Consider the following 16,357-nt stretch of genomic DNA (forward strand, 5'->3'; position numbering starts at 1 on the left):
AGAATGTTGTTTGGCCTGGGAAAGCATGGTTAACGTTTTTGATTGAATATGCCTCAGTCATGGGGGAACATTTCCCTAGTTCTTAAAACTTCATAGCAGTTGCTCACATCATGGAGTTGATGGGATTAAAACAAGCAGAAAATGACCGCAGAGAACAATTTTGCATTGGTGCACTGCAAAAAGTGAAATCTAAACAAGCCAAAATATCTTATATTGAGTGATAATTCATACCTGTCACGCCCTGACCATAGAGAGCCCTTGTTTCTCTATGGTGTAGTAGGTCAGGGCGTGACTAGGCGGTATTCTAGTTTATAATTTCTATGTTGTGTTCTAGTTTATATTTTCTATGTTGGTGTTTTGTATGATTCCCAATTAGAGGCAGCTGGTAATTGTTGTCTCTAATTGGGGATCATATTTAAGTAGCTATTTTTTCCCACCTGTGTTTGTGGGATATTATTTTGTGTTTGTGCATGTGCACAAACTGTTGAGCCAACAGTTTCCATGTTTATTTGATTTATTGTTTTTGGCTTATGTTTCACTTTGGAATAAATATGTGGAACTCAATATCCGCTGCGCCTTGGTCCCGTTCTTATGACAACCGTGACAATACCAAGAGAAATTATTGGCAGATTGCTTATTTTAACCTATAAAAGGCTTAAAACAAGTAATTTATCTTATTTCAAGATATTTTCCAAGATATTTTACCTTAATATGAAATAGTATAACATATCTTGAAAAATGTCTTGAAATGAGATAAATTACTTGTATTATACCTTTTTTTGGTTCCATAAGCAAAATTAACTGCCAAAATAATGGAAACACTTCAAATGAGGGATACAAAGTATACTAAAAGTAGGTGCTTCCACACAGGTGTGGGTCTTGAGTTAATTAAGCAATTAACATACCAAAAATGCTGGGCAGGCCATTATTTTGACTAGCATGGCTATGCCTCATAGGATGACAATGCCCCCATCCACAGGGCACGAGTGGTCACTGAATGGTTTGATGAGCATGAAAACACTGTAAACCATATGCCATGGCTGTCTCATTCACCAGATCTCATGTCACGACTTCCGCCGCGGTCGAGTCCTCTCCTTGTTCGGGCGGCGCTCGGCGTCGCCGGTCTTCTAGCCATCATCGATCCATTTTCCATGTGTTTTGTCTTGTTTTTCCTCACACCTGGTTTCAATTCCCTCAATTATTTGTTGTATATTTAACCCTCTGTTCCCCCCATGTCTTTGTGTGGGATTGTTTATTGTAAGTGCATGTGCACGTTTTCTCTGGTACGCAACGGGTTTTGTACCCATTTGTTTGTTTTTCTGGTTTCCGGTGGTTTTATGAATAAAACTGCTCTGTTGATTACTCAGTTCTGCTCTCCTGCGCCTGACTTTCCTGCCGCCAGTTACGCACTCCCTTACATCTCAACCCAATTGAACACTTATGGGAGATTCTGGCGCTGTCACGTTCCTGACCTGTTTTCTCTTGTTTTGTATGTGTTTAGTTGGTCAGGGCGTGAGTTGGGATGGGCAGTCTGTGTTGTTTGTTCTATGTGGGAGTGTGATTGTTAATTAGCCTTATATGGTTCTCAATCAGAGGAAATGAATAACACCTGTCCCTGATTGAGAACCATATAAGGCTAATTAACAATCACACTCCCACATAGAACAAACAACACAGACTGCCCATCCCAACTCACGCCCTGACCAACTAAACACATACAAAACAAGAGAAAACAGGTCAGGAACGTGACAGGCGCGGTGCCCGAGTGTTTTCCACTACCATCAACAAAACACCAAATTATGAAATTTCTTATGGCAGAATGGTGGCCCAACACCCTATTAAGACACTTTATGTTGATGTTCCACTTTATTTTGGCAGTTACCTGTACAATGCACTTGGAATTTCAAGACCTGCGAAACTAGTTTCAAAACTAGTTGAAAGCTATCGACTCACTGCTCCAATAGCCATCTGCCTAAGTGGTAGCCCTGACACATGGCTATAGACTCCTATAGCGGCTAGGAGTCTACAGCCATGTTTCAGGGCTAGCTAAGTGGGTGTCTGTTATGAAATCCTGTCAACAACAAGCGAAGATGATTGTTTACTCACGTTCAAAATATTCCTCTCTTTCTTCCCTAACTTAGTCCATCTGTGTCCGTGTTTGTCTCAATCGTCAAATCTGTCAAATCTAACTGTTCCTTCACTCATATCTGTTTTATTGATTGAATGATTCATTTACTGATTGATTGACTGATTGATTTAACTCCCTCAGGTCCACAATGAGTTCATCCTTCCCTCTGAGCAGGAGGGCTTCATCTACCGCATGCGTGACATCATCAAGCGTGCAGAGGCCCTGATGAGGAGGGGCGAGCCCCTGAGTCTGGGGGACGCTGCCCACCAGCTCTACCCCTACCTCAGCGAAGTGGGCACCCTTTCCGCCTCGCAGGTCAGTGCCATAGAAATATACATAATTGGTCAGTGCCAGGTTTTTTATTTTTTTTATTTTTTATTTCACCTTTATTTAACCAAGTAGGTTCTCATTTACAACTGCGACCTGGCCAAGATAAAGTAAAGCAGTGCGACACAAACAACAACACAGAGTACACATGGAATAAACAAACGTACAGTCAATAACACAATAGAAAAAGTCTATATACAGTGTGTGCAAATGGCGTGAGGAGGTAAGGCAATAAATAGTCCATAGTAGCAAAGTAATTACAATTTAGCAAATTAACACTGGAGTGATAGATGTGCATATGATGATGTGCAAGTAGAAATACTGTTAATACAGCAGCGGTTAACCACTGCTGCCCATTGTTGGCATGGTCCACACGTGCATACAGCTGTACACAGACCAAACACAACACAATACAGTGTGTTAAAAACCTGTACTATTACCACCAGTAGAACCTGCTTATCAATCATTTGTGAAGCATCTATGTAGGGTTCATGAAAACTTAAGCGTTAAAAGTCTTATTTTTTAGTTACAAAACCAATAGTTACAAAACCAACCATCTATACTGAACAAAACTATAAATGCAACATGAATGCAACAATTTCTAAGATTTTACTAAGTTTGGGTTCATATAAGGAAATCAGTCACTAGAAATAAATTCATTGGGACTTAATCTATTGATTTCACATGACTGGGCAGGGGTGTGCCTGGGAGGGCATAGGGCCACCCACTTGGGAGCCAGTCCCAGCCAATCAGAATGACTTTTTCCCAACAAAAGGGCTTTGTTACAGACAGAAATAGTCCTCAGCACCCACCCCTCCCCCTCCTCAGATGATCCCGCAGGTGAAGAAGCCGGATGTGGTGGTCCTGGGCTGGCGTGGTTACTTGTGGTCTGTGGTTGTGAGGCCGGTTGGATGTACAGCCAAATTCTCTAAAACAACGTTGGAGGAGGCTTATGGTAGAGAAATGAACATGAAATTCTCTGGCAACAGCTCTGTTGGACATTCCTGCAGTCAGCATGCCAACTGCACGCTCCCTCTGTGTGACCAAACTGCACATTTTAGAGTGGCCGTTTAATGTCCCCAGCACAAGGTGCACCTGTGTAATGATCATGTTGTTTAATCAGCTTCTTGATACGCCACACCTGTCAGGTGGATGGATTATCTTGGCAAAGGAGAAATGCTCACTAACAGGGAAATTTATAAATTTGTGCACAACATTTTAGAGAAATAAGCTTTTTGTGCATATGGAACATTTCTGGGATCTTTTATTTCAGCTCATGAAACATGGGACCAACACTTTACGTGTTGCATTTATATTTTTGTTCAGTGTATATAAGTGGTGCACACCTCCAGTCCTTGAGGGCCACAGTCCTGTGTTGGCCACAGTCCCAATTTAACAATGGGATTGATTTCTACCTGGGAAAGGAGGTATTTGCACTCTCCAGCTAATCAGTAACATCAATCAACTGCCTGGTGAAAAATCTAATCAGCACGACTGGAGAACTCAAAGACCAGAGATATGCACCCCTGAGACAGATGGTTGGTTTTGTCTGTTGTTGTTTTGTAAGTTGTGCACTTGTTGGTCCCACTTACAATGAACAACAACTTTAAGGCCCTGGGTTATTTGCCCCTGATCTTTAGAACAACTTAACAACAAAAGCAAGTGCATGGCAATCGTCTGCAGCAAGACAGCATATGACATGGAGTGATTTTAATGGTTGATTGGTTGACTTGCTTTGTGATTGTATTTCAGCCAAACTTACACGCACATGGACTGGAACGGACACATTCCTCTTCATCTTTGCCCGGTAAGGAAGATTCCCTGTGTGCGTGTGCAATATATGTATAGATGTATGTTTCTATAGTGCCTATAGAAAGTTCTGCACCCCCTTGAACTTCTTTCACATTTTGTTGCGTTACAAGGTGGGATTGAAATAGATTTAATTGTATGTTTTTGTCATTGATCTACACAAAATACTCTAATGTCAAAGCGAAAAGAAAATTCTACTAATTTTTACAAATTAGTAAAAGTTTAATAACTAAAATGTAGTCGTTGCATAAGTATATACCCCCTTAGTTTAGACTACCCCTTCCTCTGTCCCCCATACATACAACATCTGTAAGTGTAACAGTATAACTTTAAACCGTCCCCTCGCCCCAACACGGGCGCGAACCAGGGACCCTCTGCACACATCGACAACTGACGCCCACGCAGCGTCGTTACCCATCGCTCCACAAAAGCCGCGGCCCTTGCAGAGCAAGGGGCAACACTACAAATACGTTTCAGAGCAAGTGACGTAACTGATTGAAATGCTAGTAGCGCGTACCCGCTAACTAGCTAGCCATTTCACATCCGTTACACTCACCCCTCTTTCAACCTCCTCCTTTTCCGCAGCAACCAGTGATCCGGGTCAACAGCATCAATGTAACAGTATAACTTTAAACCGTCCCCTCGCCCCGACACGGGCGCGAACCAGGGACCCTCTGTACACATCAACAACGGTCGCCCACGAAGCATCGTTACCCATCGCTCCACAAAGGCCACGGCTCTTGCAGAGCAAGGGGCAACACTACAAATACGTTTCAGAGCAAGTGACGTAACTGATTGAAATGCTAGTAGCGCGTACCCGCTAACTAGCTAGCCATTTCACATCCGTTACATAAGGTCCCTCAGTCTGGTATTGAATTTCAACCTCAGATTCAACTACAAAGACCAGGGAGCTTTTCGAACGCCTCATAAAGAAGGGCAGTGATTGGTAGATGGGTAACAATAACAAATCAGACGTTGATGATTTTACAGCTACACCTACAGTTCAATGGCTGTGTTGGGAGAAAACTGAAGATGGATCAACAACGTTGAATGACAGAGTGAAAAGAAGAATACAAATATACAGAATACAAATATTCCAAAACATGCAGATGTATGCAACGAGGCACTAAAGTAATACTGCAACAAAAAAACACAGCAAAGGGCTACAATTTTTGGCCTAAATGCAAAGCCTTATGTTTGGGGCATATCCAACACAACACATCACTGAGTAACTGCCTCCTTATTTTCAAGTATGGTGGTGGCTGCATCATGGTATGGGTATGCTTGACATCGGCAAAGACTGGGGAGTTCTTCAGGATGAAAAGCACAGGAAAACCTGCTTTACAGGACAATAACCTACAACACACAAAAAATCTACACTGGAGTTGCTTACAAAGAAGACAGTGAATGTTCCTGAGTGGCCAAGTTACAGTTTTGACTTAAATCTGCTTGAAAATCTATGGCAAAACTTGAACATTGCTGTCTAGCCATGATCCCCAACACCCTTGACAGAGCTTGAAGAATTTTGAAAATAATAATTGGCAAATATTTCACAATACATCTGTGCAACGCTTTTATGAGACTTACCCATGAAGATTCACAGCTGTAATCATTGCCAAAGAAGTTTCTAACATGTAGCAAAACTCAGGGGAGTGAATAATTGTCACGTTCTGACCATAGTTCTTGTGTGTTTTACTTGTTTTAGTGTTGGTCAGGACGTGAGCTGGGTGGGCATTCTATGTTGTGTGTCTAGTTTGTCCATTTCTATGTATGCCTGATATGGTTCTCAATCAGAGGCAGGTGTTTGTCATTGTCTGATTGGGAACCATATTTAGGTGGCTTGTTTTGTGTTGGGGTGTCACGATCGTCTATAGGAGAGAGAGATGACCAAGGCGCAGCGTGTGCAAAATACATCTTCTTTAATTATAAGAAGAAAAATGAAACAAAACAACAAACAGACGAACGTGAAGCTATGAAAAAACTAGTGCACACATGCAACATTCAACATAGACAATTACCCACAAATACATGATGCCCATGGCTGCCTAAAATATGGCTCCCAATCAGAGACAAATGAAAAACATCTGTCTCTGATTGAGAACCACTCAGGCAACCATAGACATACCTAGACACATCACTCAACCATAGACTTCTCTAGAAACATTCACTCAACACAAACCCATACACTCTAACAAATCCCCCTAGACACTACAACCACCCAAGACAAGACAAAAACACAAACATACCCCATGTCACACCCTGACCTAACTAAAATAATAAAGAAAACAAAGAATACTAAGGCCAGGGCGTGACATGGGGTTTGTGGGTGGTTGTTTTCTGTCTTTGTGTTCTTCACCAGATAGGACTGTTTTCGGTTTTCACATTTATTGTTTTGTTGCTTGTAGTGTTCACGTTATTATCTTTATTAAATCATGTTGAACACTAACCGCGCTGCGTTTTGGTCCTCTCCTTCATCCCAGGAAGAAAGCCGTAACAATACTAATCAAGGTATATGAGTGTTTCTTATTTCATTAATCTTTGACAAATGTTAGAATTTTTCTTCCACTTTGACATTACAGAGTATTTTGTGTAGATCGTTAACAACAAATTACAATAAAATCAATTTTAATCCCACTTTGTAACACAATAGAATGTAAAGAAATCCAAGGGGATGTATACTTTCTATAGGCACTGTATGTCTGTAACTATAATGTTTTTGCACATTGTACTTTAGGGACCATAATGGAAATAATTATCTGACTTTATTGCTCTATCCCTGTCACGTTTGTAAATGTATGTACTGTGTGTATATGTACTTTTTTAACCGGCTAATAAAATCAATCAATCAACTGAGATGAATTGGTAACCGAAGCAGCACAGTGACGTCCATCACATACAGATTTGTCATCAGTCCCCACAAACACATCGATATGGTATGATCAATGTCACTTTGGTGTATCTGCGCATGTTTAAGGGTTTATTTGTCTCTTTGGGCCAGACTTTGCTGAGGGCAGTGTTGCTCAGCTCCGAGGCTCGTCTCCTGTGGCGCCTGTTGGAGACTTCTACATCGACCCAAAGGCAGTCCCTTCTGTTCGCCCCCTCCGCTCTCAGTCCTTCCAGACCACGTCAGTACGTACCACACGTACCAAACAACAAACACAGTTTTCTTCCCCCTCGGACATCAGACTTTGAGTCTTAGACTTTGAATGCTTATTACAGTAGTAGTCTGAGTAGCGGTGTTGATATACTTTGATATTGCCAAAGTATATATTTGTTTACCAATCGGGCATTGAGATAGGCAGAATAAGAAGGAAAGACGATTTCCATTAGAAACAATAGGCCGTCTGGCAATTGGAGACAAAACATGTGATACTCTATACGGGCATATATGGGCATAAGGTTATTTGAAGAACTGGTATCCCCACTCAGACACACCCACTCACCTCTAGTGTTCAGGTTTACTGTAGAGCAGAATGCTATCAGCCAGCGCTGTGCGTCACTTCCTCCTCTCAGGCAACTCAGAGTCTGAGTTCGCCCCACAGCAGGGTCCCCTGGGTATTTACCTCAACCACCCAGAGGGGGGACGGTTCAGGCCTGAATGCCCTCTCTTATTCTCTCTCTCCCCCCCCCCCCTCTCCAGTTGCTCTCTCAGAATGTTTACTGACCGATCCAGTGGGGATTTTCCCACTCTGTCTCAAATCTACTGAGAGTTGCCATTCAGTCTCTTTTAACAGGTGTGAGGTTTATGTGCAGCTGCAATGTGAAAGAGGAGTTAAGTGAGTTACATAATCCATCCATCATTGACACGTTTTAGCTTTTGTTTATTTTTGTGGTCTGTAATTACTTTTGACACTCTGGGCGAGTCAAATTTCCTTTTGACTGACATGCCTTGATTTCATGGGAACCTGTGCTTAACTTCTTGCCGCATGGATCCCTTTAGCGGGATCATTTTTGTAAACAACCACTGAATTGCAGAGCGCCAAATTCAAAAATAATACTACAAATATTTATAATCATGAAATCACAAGTGAAATATACCAAAACACAGCTTAGCGTGTTGTTAATCCACATATTGTGTCAGATTTTGAAAATATGCTTTACAGCGAAAGCAATCCAAGCGTTTGTGAGTTTATCAATCACTAGACAAAACAGTAAGAACAGCTATCCCCAAATTAGCTTGGTCACGAAAGTCAGAAAAGCAATAAAATAAAATGAATCGCTTACCTTTGATAATCTTCGGATGTTTGCACTCACGAGACTCCCAGTTACACAATAAATGTTATTTTTGTTCGATAAAGATTAGTTTCATAACCAAAAACCGCCATTTGGTTTGCGCGTTATGTTCAGAAAACCACAGGCTCGTTCCGGTCCTGAAAGGCAGACGTAAATTCCAAAAAGTATCCGTAATGTTCGTAGAAACATGTCAAACGTTTTTTATAATCAATCCTCAGGTTGTTTTTAACATACATAATCGATAATATTTCAACCGGACGGTAACCTATTTAATACTACAGAGAAAGAAAATGTCGAGCAACATCTCTCGCATGCAGGAACTAATCAAAGGACACCTGACGCGTTTTGAAAGATCTCGCTCATTTTTCAAAATAAAAGCTTGAAACTATGTCTAACGCCTGGTCACAGCCTGAGGAAGCCATTGGAAAAGGAATCTGGTTGATACCCCTTTAAAATAGAGGAGGGGCAGGCAACGGAACAGGGATTTTTCCAAATAAAAAACACTTCCGGGTTGGATTTCCTTAGGTTTTCGCCTGCAAAATCAGTTCAGTTATACTCACAGACAATATTTTGACAGTTTTGGAAGCTTTAGAGTGTTTTCTATCCTAATCTGTCAATTATATGCATATTCTAGCATCTGGACCTGAGAAATAGTCTGTTTACCTTGGGAACGTTATTTTTCCAAACATAAACATTCTGCCCCCTAGCTGAAAGAAGTTAACTGAGCTGAAGTTGTGCTGCAGAATGATATCTCTGTCCATTGGTAAGATTGAAAAAGGAAGGAAGTATCTACATTTGTGAGAGGAAAAGCGAATGTAACCAATACTGTGTCACTGTATCTGTATCTGAGTGAATGTAGGTCTTTCCTCAGGTGGTCCAGTTTGATTTATGTTGTAAATAACTGATTGGTTACTTTAGATGTAGTGCTAGGCAGAAGGGAATGCTGTCTATTTAACATGAACTCTTTAGAACAGGTCTTTATTCTGTTTGTGGATGGAACCCATTCAACCAGTCATAAGTCAGATTGTTCCCCTACTTATGAGTCTAACCCCAATATTCCTTATGCGTCTTGCAGATTCTTCCCAGACCTTCCACCCGCCTGCTTCCCATTACCCCCAGTATTCCCACCCCGAGGCCGTGCCCCCCATGATGCCCCTCAATCAGCTGCCTCCCCTGCCCCAGCAGTACCCCAAGCCCCCCTATGTCCCCAACACCCACTTCCCCTTCCCTTACCCTGTCACCCATAACTCCTCAAAGCCCACCAGCGCCACCTTCACCCCCGAGACCCTCCACCGGGTCCTAAGCAACTCCAACCTCTCCTCCTCTTCCCCATCCCCTTCCTCCTCCCCGGCCAAGCCGGCCACCCCAGGGCAGCAGCAGAGGGGTGAAACGTTACCTCTGAGCGGTGAGGTAGTGGGCAGTACCCCCCAGCCTACCCCTCCAGCTCAACAGCAGCAGAACCCAGGCATGTGGCCCCCAAACAGCCACAACCAGCCCCTCTTTTCCCTGGCCAACGTGTTGTCCCTGGCCATGAGCGTGGCCCAGTCCTTCATGCCCCCCACCTCCATGCCCAGCGGTCTGAACCCAGCCCAGTCTGGATCCTACCACCCCTCCATGTTTGGCCCTGCCCAGCTGATGCCAGGGGAGGACCCCTACCAACCCCAGGGCAAGATAACAGCGGGCCAGTATCTGGACATGTGCCAGCAGTATGCAGACACCCAGGCTCTGCACCAACAGAGCCTGTTGAAAGCCAACGTAGCCCCAGGGTCACCCCAGCCTGGCGGACTAGTGGATGGGACTGCTTTCAGGCAAGCTGGCTCCAGCCTCTCTCCTCCAGGATCCAGGGCGAGTCCCCAGATGTATTGCCAGCTGGGGCCCAGGGTGGGGTTCCAGGAGCAAACAGACAGCTCAGCCTCCACCTCTATCACCAGCTCCCCCTCCTCCTCTTCTCCAGACAGCCCACAGAGCACCGTGAGTCACTTAATAAATATGTGCTCATATACATCAAGAAGAAGTGTATACTGTAGGATATGAATTTGCTTCAACCTGTGTTGCCTTACCTTTAAAACCTCAAACCTGTTCCTCTACAGTGTTGTATAGATTAGACACACCTGTAACATGTTTTGGCATAGTGTATTATTACAGTACTGAGCTGGTAAAGCTGAAAAAATGTTGTTATTTTACCCTGCAGGTGTCTTCACCCAAGCTAAGAACCTCTTCACCCCTGGTGGTGTCAGAGTCGGGAGCAAACGCTGCCAAAAACAGACTGTCACCTATCTCTGAGGGTAAGCTCTCTCTCTCCATGCCATACACCTTTTCATTGTGTATGCACTTGGCATGATGAGCTAATAATAGTCAATCACGTCAATTCATTTTTAATTCATGTACATTTTTAAGCACTGTCTGTTTCCAAGGTAGCCGATATGTCAGGAAAAAACACATTGTATTTTTACACCTGCTGTGTCCATGGCAACTTAATATACGATACTGTGGATCATTAATTTATCAATTAACTTTTTACTGTGTACTTGTATGACCCCAAGGTACTCTCTCAAGCAACATGACTTAAATCATTGTACAGTTAAGTCTGCCCCCCATGTGCCGAACCTGTAGTATGAACTTTGATGAGAAATACTTTGTTGTGTAGATGGGTAGGTTGGCTTAATGTCAATGACTTTCTAGACACCATTATAATGGGTGTCAATTACGTAACGTGACATAACTCTCACTCTCCCCCACTCTCTTCTTCTCTCTTTCTCTCTCCCTCCAACAGAGAAAAAGCCTACAGTTACCGTCGGCCGTTTCCAGGTCACACCCAGCAGAGAGATCCCTGCAGCCTCCGCTAGCCCTGCCCAGGATCCTCCCCAAACCCACCCACAACACCAAACCCCGCCCACAGTCACCGTTAGCACCACCCCTTCCTCCCGGGACAGTGAATCTGATACCAGCACCGAGGAGCAGGGGGGCGAATCAGAAAGCAGCATTAGCACTGTAACCGTGTCCCCTCCCCAGCGATCCCCCGGCGGGCCCCTGTGTAACATAGACATCGCCCACTCCTTGTCTGGAGGCCCTAAGCAGACAGAGCAGGAGGACCAGCAGGAGAGTGAGGAGGAGCCCGACAAAGAGCCCGACAAAGAGCCCGACAAGGAGCAAAAGGAGGGAGAGGAGGATGAGGAGGAGGAGCTGAGAAGAAGGGGGGGCCGGAGGCTGAGCCTGAGCCTGTGGGAGGGTACAGCGGGGAGCCCCCAGTTTAGCGGGAGCAATCTGAACCAGCCCTGGATGAGCTACACACGCAGCGCCTCGTATGTCAGCAGTGACGAGACAGAGAGCGAGGACGAGAATATGTGCGAGGAGCTACAGGAACTCAGGGACAGGTGAGTGGAGGAGAGGAGGCGCACCATTTCTGTTTTTGAAGTTAAGTCTCTGAGGTTGTGAACAAACACACAGTCAAAGTAGAAAACGTTGTTCCACCAATCAAGGTCACCGGTTCCTCCCCAGTCCTCCAAAACAAAACAAACGAGTTATGGCCACACTGTTGATAGGAAGTAGAAGTGTGTCTTTATCACTCTAGTTGAATTAAAAAGACTTCAAAGAACTGTTGACATCAACATGTGTAATAAGGTCATAAGCATTGTCATTCAGTGGAGGCTGGTGGGAGGAGCTATAGGAGGATGGGCTCATTGTAATGGTTGAAATGGAATCAATGGAACGGAGTCAAACGTGGTTTCCATATGTTTGATACCGTTCCATTCAATCCATTCCAGTTATTACAATGAGCCTGTCCTCCTATAGCTCCTTCCACCAGCCTCCACTGTCATCATTAGAGCATGACATAAGGTTTTGAACATTCTTAGAACTTGGTTTTTCAACACCAAATGGTCATTAAACCAAAATGCTCTTCCAAACTCACGACCTGACTGTGAAAACACCAATTCAAGCTAACTTAATAAAACTCTTCTTACCCCTGACCTTGACCATCTTCTCGTTTCTCAACTCTTTCTCTGTCCCATTCACTCTCTCTTGTATTCTCTCCTCCTTGTCCTATATTCATGTTCTGTGCCCTCTCTTTCTTCTTCTTCTCCCCTCCCTCTCTCTGTCCTTCCTCCCTTCCCCCTCTCTGTTCTCTCTCTCTCTCTCTCTCTCTCAGGCACCTGTCAGAGGTGCAGGCCCTCCAGCTCACTCAGAAGAGGGAGATTGAGGCACTGTATGAGCGGATGGGAAAGGTGCCTCCCCTTGGCATCATGTCCCCCGCCGCCATGCTCAACAACCGCCAGAGGCGCCTCTCCAAGAGCGGCAACTATCAGGGCTCGCGTAGGAACAGCCTGCAGAGACTGGATATACTGCCCCCTGCAGGTCAGTTGGTATTGTAGTAGTTATGTTGCTGTCTGGTTGGGAGTTCGTTATGACTTAGCTATTCCCTCCATGTCTTACAAACACAGGGATCATGCGTAAAAACTCAGTCAGTGGCAGCAGCAGTGGCTCTCAGGAGAGGTCCAGTAAAGGGGTGACCTTTGCCCCCGACTACAACCGGATGGTGAGCAAGCACCCTGTCTGACCCATGATCCCTGAACCCTGACCTTGTCAGTCTGAACAATAACGTAGAACATTTTGACAGGTGTAATCCTTCTTAAAACCTGTGCAGTGATGAAAATAATATGTTAACGTAGTCACCTTGGTTTTTCTTTGTTAACCTGCTTGGTTACTTGAATACACTACGCCCTCTGACCTCTAACCTCTCTCCTACTAGTGAGACTCGTCTCCCTATGTGATCCGGAGGACAGGGGGTTGGGGCAGGTGATACTGTGGCCAGCCGCCTCCCCTCCCAACCACCAACCAGGAAGAGAGGGAGCCCAATGATGACCAATAAGTTGCCAAGCCCAGTGCTGAACAGATAGCTCCCAGCCTGAGCCTTGGGATGGGGAAACCGGATGGCCAGAAGACATGGGCCTTTTCTCAATTGGATTTGCTCAACTCCTGCATCCTCTGTCCTCTCTCCTCTGTCCTCTCTCGCCTCCTTATGAAAAAGGTAATTGAGGAGAGGTAGCAAGGAGAGTGAACGAGGACGAAAATGCGCTTGTAAGAAATTAGACTTCTTCTCCACTCAGGCAAATGACGTTTACAGGGCTGGATCCCAAAATAAATGTGTAGAGTGATAAAAACAAATGAAGTTAGTTGTTCAAGACATTTTATAGATACAACTATACGTAGCATATTGTTTGTAAACATGTGCATGCTTTTCTCCATCAAAAAAACAAAAGCTGATTCAAAGGGGTGTGGCAGATTTCAAAATTATTCCGTGAAGGACTCAGGTAGGACACACATGACTATCATCCATGAAAGATGGCTAACAAGGAGGAAGAATACACTTCTGTTCGCCTCGACCACTTAACAGTTTCTGAGTCATGGAGGAGAGAGGACGAAGGAGAGGTTGGAGGACGGACTTTATCCCAAATGAGAAAAGGGCATGGTCATCCACACAATGGGCCTCACTAAATACTCCTCCTAACGATGATAGATAAGGATCTCATTGTCAGAGCACCAAAGCACCCTATCTGCCATCTGGTTCATGTGCAATACCATGAGTTAGTATTGTGACACCAAGCCAAGGAAGTCCCCCTCCCGATCTTAAGGATGCTAAGCTTTTATAGCTGTGTGTAGCGTCAGGTCAAATGGAAAGTGAGGATAGGAAGGCTAAAGGTGTGTGTTCCTGCGTGTGCTCTTATGCGGATGCTGCCCGTGCTAGCCCTGGAAAACACACGTCCCAGAAGCCCTGCTCTCTCCTGCACCTCGTCATCCAACTGCTGCAAGCAGGAACTCCCCTAAATACAATATGACCCTATTCAATCCGAAGTGCTGAAGATCTGCTTAATGTTGCGATTGACAACTAAAGGCAATGTTCCTGCGGTCACGGAGACTGTATTCACGGTAAACGCTGCATGTCTGCTCAATCTGAAAAAAACGTAACATTTCTACGCGGGTCATCCGCAATACTTCGACGATATGCATTGAATCCAGCACTAGCTAGACAGTGTTTTACTGTCCAGATGTTATGAATCAGGAGATAAGATGGCTTTAGCAGGATGAGATGTAATCATTGCCTTCAAAACAGTGTATTTGTAGGGTTTATAATATTGCGTAAGGAATGGGATGAACAAATATGCATCTATCTAATGTATTGACCGGCAAGTCAGGTAAGCAGTTTTCCATTTTGCAGCTCCGCTTACTTGGTGTGCCTGGCGAACTAAATCAAGTACACCTAAATAAGAGTCAATCCAAGCTGCCTGCAAGTATCAGCAAAACATCAGAGCTGTCTTTGGTGTAAACAAATGTTAATGAAGCAACACAAATCACACATGCTGCATGAAAAACTAAATGTCACTTTATTGAACGTACACTGAACAAAAATATAAACGCAACATGTAAAGTGTTTGTCCCATGTTTCATGAACTGAAGTAAAAGATCCCAGAAATGTTCCATATGCACAAAAAGCTTAGTTCTCTAAAATGACATTTGTTTACATCCCGGTGAGTGAGCATTTCTCCTTTGCCAAGATATTCAATCCTCCTGACAGGTGTGGCATATCAAGAAGCTGATTAAACAGCATGATCATTACACAGGTGCACCTTGTGCTGGGAACAATAAAAGGTCACTCTAAAATGTGCAGTTTTGTCACACAACACAATGCTACAGATGTCTCAAGTTTTGAAGGCATGTGCAATTGGCATGCTGACTGCAGGAATGTCCACCAGACCTGTTGCCAGAGCATTTAACGTTAATTTCTCTGCCATAAACCGACTCCAACTTCGTTTTAGAGAATGTGGCAGTACATCCAACCAGCCTCACAACCACATACCACATGTATGGCGTCGTGGGGTGAGTGGTTTGCTGATTACAACGTTGTGAACAGAGTGTCCCATGGTGACGGTGGGGTTATGGTATGGGCAGGTATAAGCTACGGACAACGAACACAATTGCATTTTATCGATGGCAATTTGAATGCACAGAAATACCGTGACGAGATCATGAGGCCCATTGCGAGACCCATTTTTTGTTAAGGTATCTGGGACCAACAGATGCATATCTGTATTCCCTGTGAAATGAAATCCAAAGATTAGGGCCGAATGAATTCATTTCATTTGACTGATTTCCTTATATGAACTGTAACTCAGTAAAATCTTTGAAATTGTTGCATGTTGCGTTTATATTTTTGTTCAGTATACAAACACTCCAGGTCTTATAATATACTACACTTTGTTCATTTGTTACTCACTCTCTATGGCCTAGTAGTAAAGATACTGGGTGTCACTTATCAGCCTTCATTTTTTTAAGCATAGAGTGTATGCTTTAAAAACGTATTTTATCTTTTTAATCTATGGATTGATACAATGCACTTTCCATAGGGGTCGTTCACTATTGCTATTGAACAATTGCATCCCTATAAATAATAGCGGGGTAAAGATGTATAGTTATTTTAAATCAGAATGCATGCCTATGCATTTAGTGTTGGTAATTATTTGATTAATGACAAAGACCTGAAGCTGTGAAGAATTCTGAGCTATTTGCCTTAAAGTATGCACATGGGGAACGATTGTAGTAGAACACATGAAATATATTACCCAGATTGTGTTCTTCTAAATCAAGACATCAACAGCAAATATACAATATATATTTAGGATGTTATGAGCTCTATTTTGTTGTCAATCATGTTTCTAGAAAACATACTGCCATGCAGATTCTGTGCCTTTACCATTTTTTTTACCTTTCAAGCGTGATTGTTTCCTAAATCATATTTGTAAATATTGCTAATAAATGACTATTCAACATCATGCACTGTTTTGAGTTTTCTTTCCACGTAGGTTG

The 16,357-nt window shown here is 43.6% G+C and overlaps 1 protein-coding gene across 3 annotated transcripts in view; it reads left to right on the forward strand.

Moving 5' to 3' along the window:
• The window catches only part of LOC139577165 (serine/threonine-protein kinase WNK4-like), a 76,815-nt gene extending 60,492 nt beyond the window's left edge, over positions 1-16,323 (forward strand). For 2 of the 3 annotated variants that reach the window (XM_071404059.1, XM_071404079.1), the window contains 7 exons: positions 2,270-2,443; positions 4,208-4,262; positions 9,573-10,468; positions 10,689-10,782; positions 11,271-11,871; positions 12,645-12,850; positions 13,245-16,323. In XM_071404059.1, coding sequence (XP_071260160.1) covers positions 2,270-2,443; positions 4,208-4,262; positions 9,573-10,468; positions 10,689-10,782; positions 11,271-11,871; positions 12,645-12,850; positions 13,245-13,354 — 2,136 coding nt within the window. In that variant the 3' untranslated portion in view covers positions 13,355-16,323. Of the gene's footprint in view, positions 1-2,269; positions 2,444-4,207; positions 4,263-9,572; positions 10,469-10,688; positions 10,783-11,270; positions 11,872-12,644; positions 12,851-12,936; positions 13,032-13,244 lie in introns of all 3 variants that reach the window. The other variant, XM_071404068.1, reaches the window with a different exon arrangement.
• The last annotated feature ends 34 nt before the right edge of the window (positions 16,324-16,357 follow it).

Source organism: Salvelinus alpinus, chromosome 1 (genome assembly GCF_045679555.1).
Source record: "Salvelinus alpinus chromosome 1, SLU_Salpinus.1, whole genome shotgun sequence".
Lineage (NCBI taxonomy): Eukaryota > Metazoa > Chordata > Actinopteri > Salmoniformes > Salmonidae > Salvelinus > Salvelinus alpinus.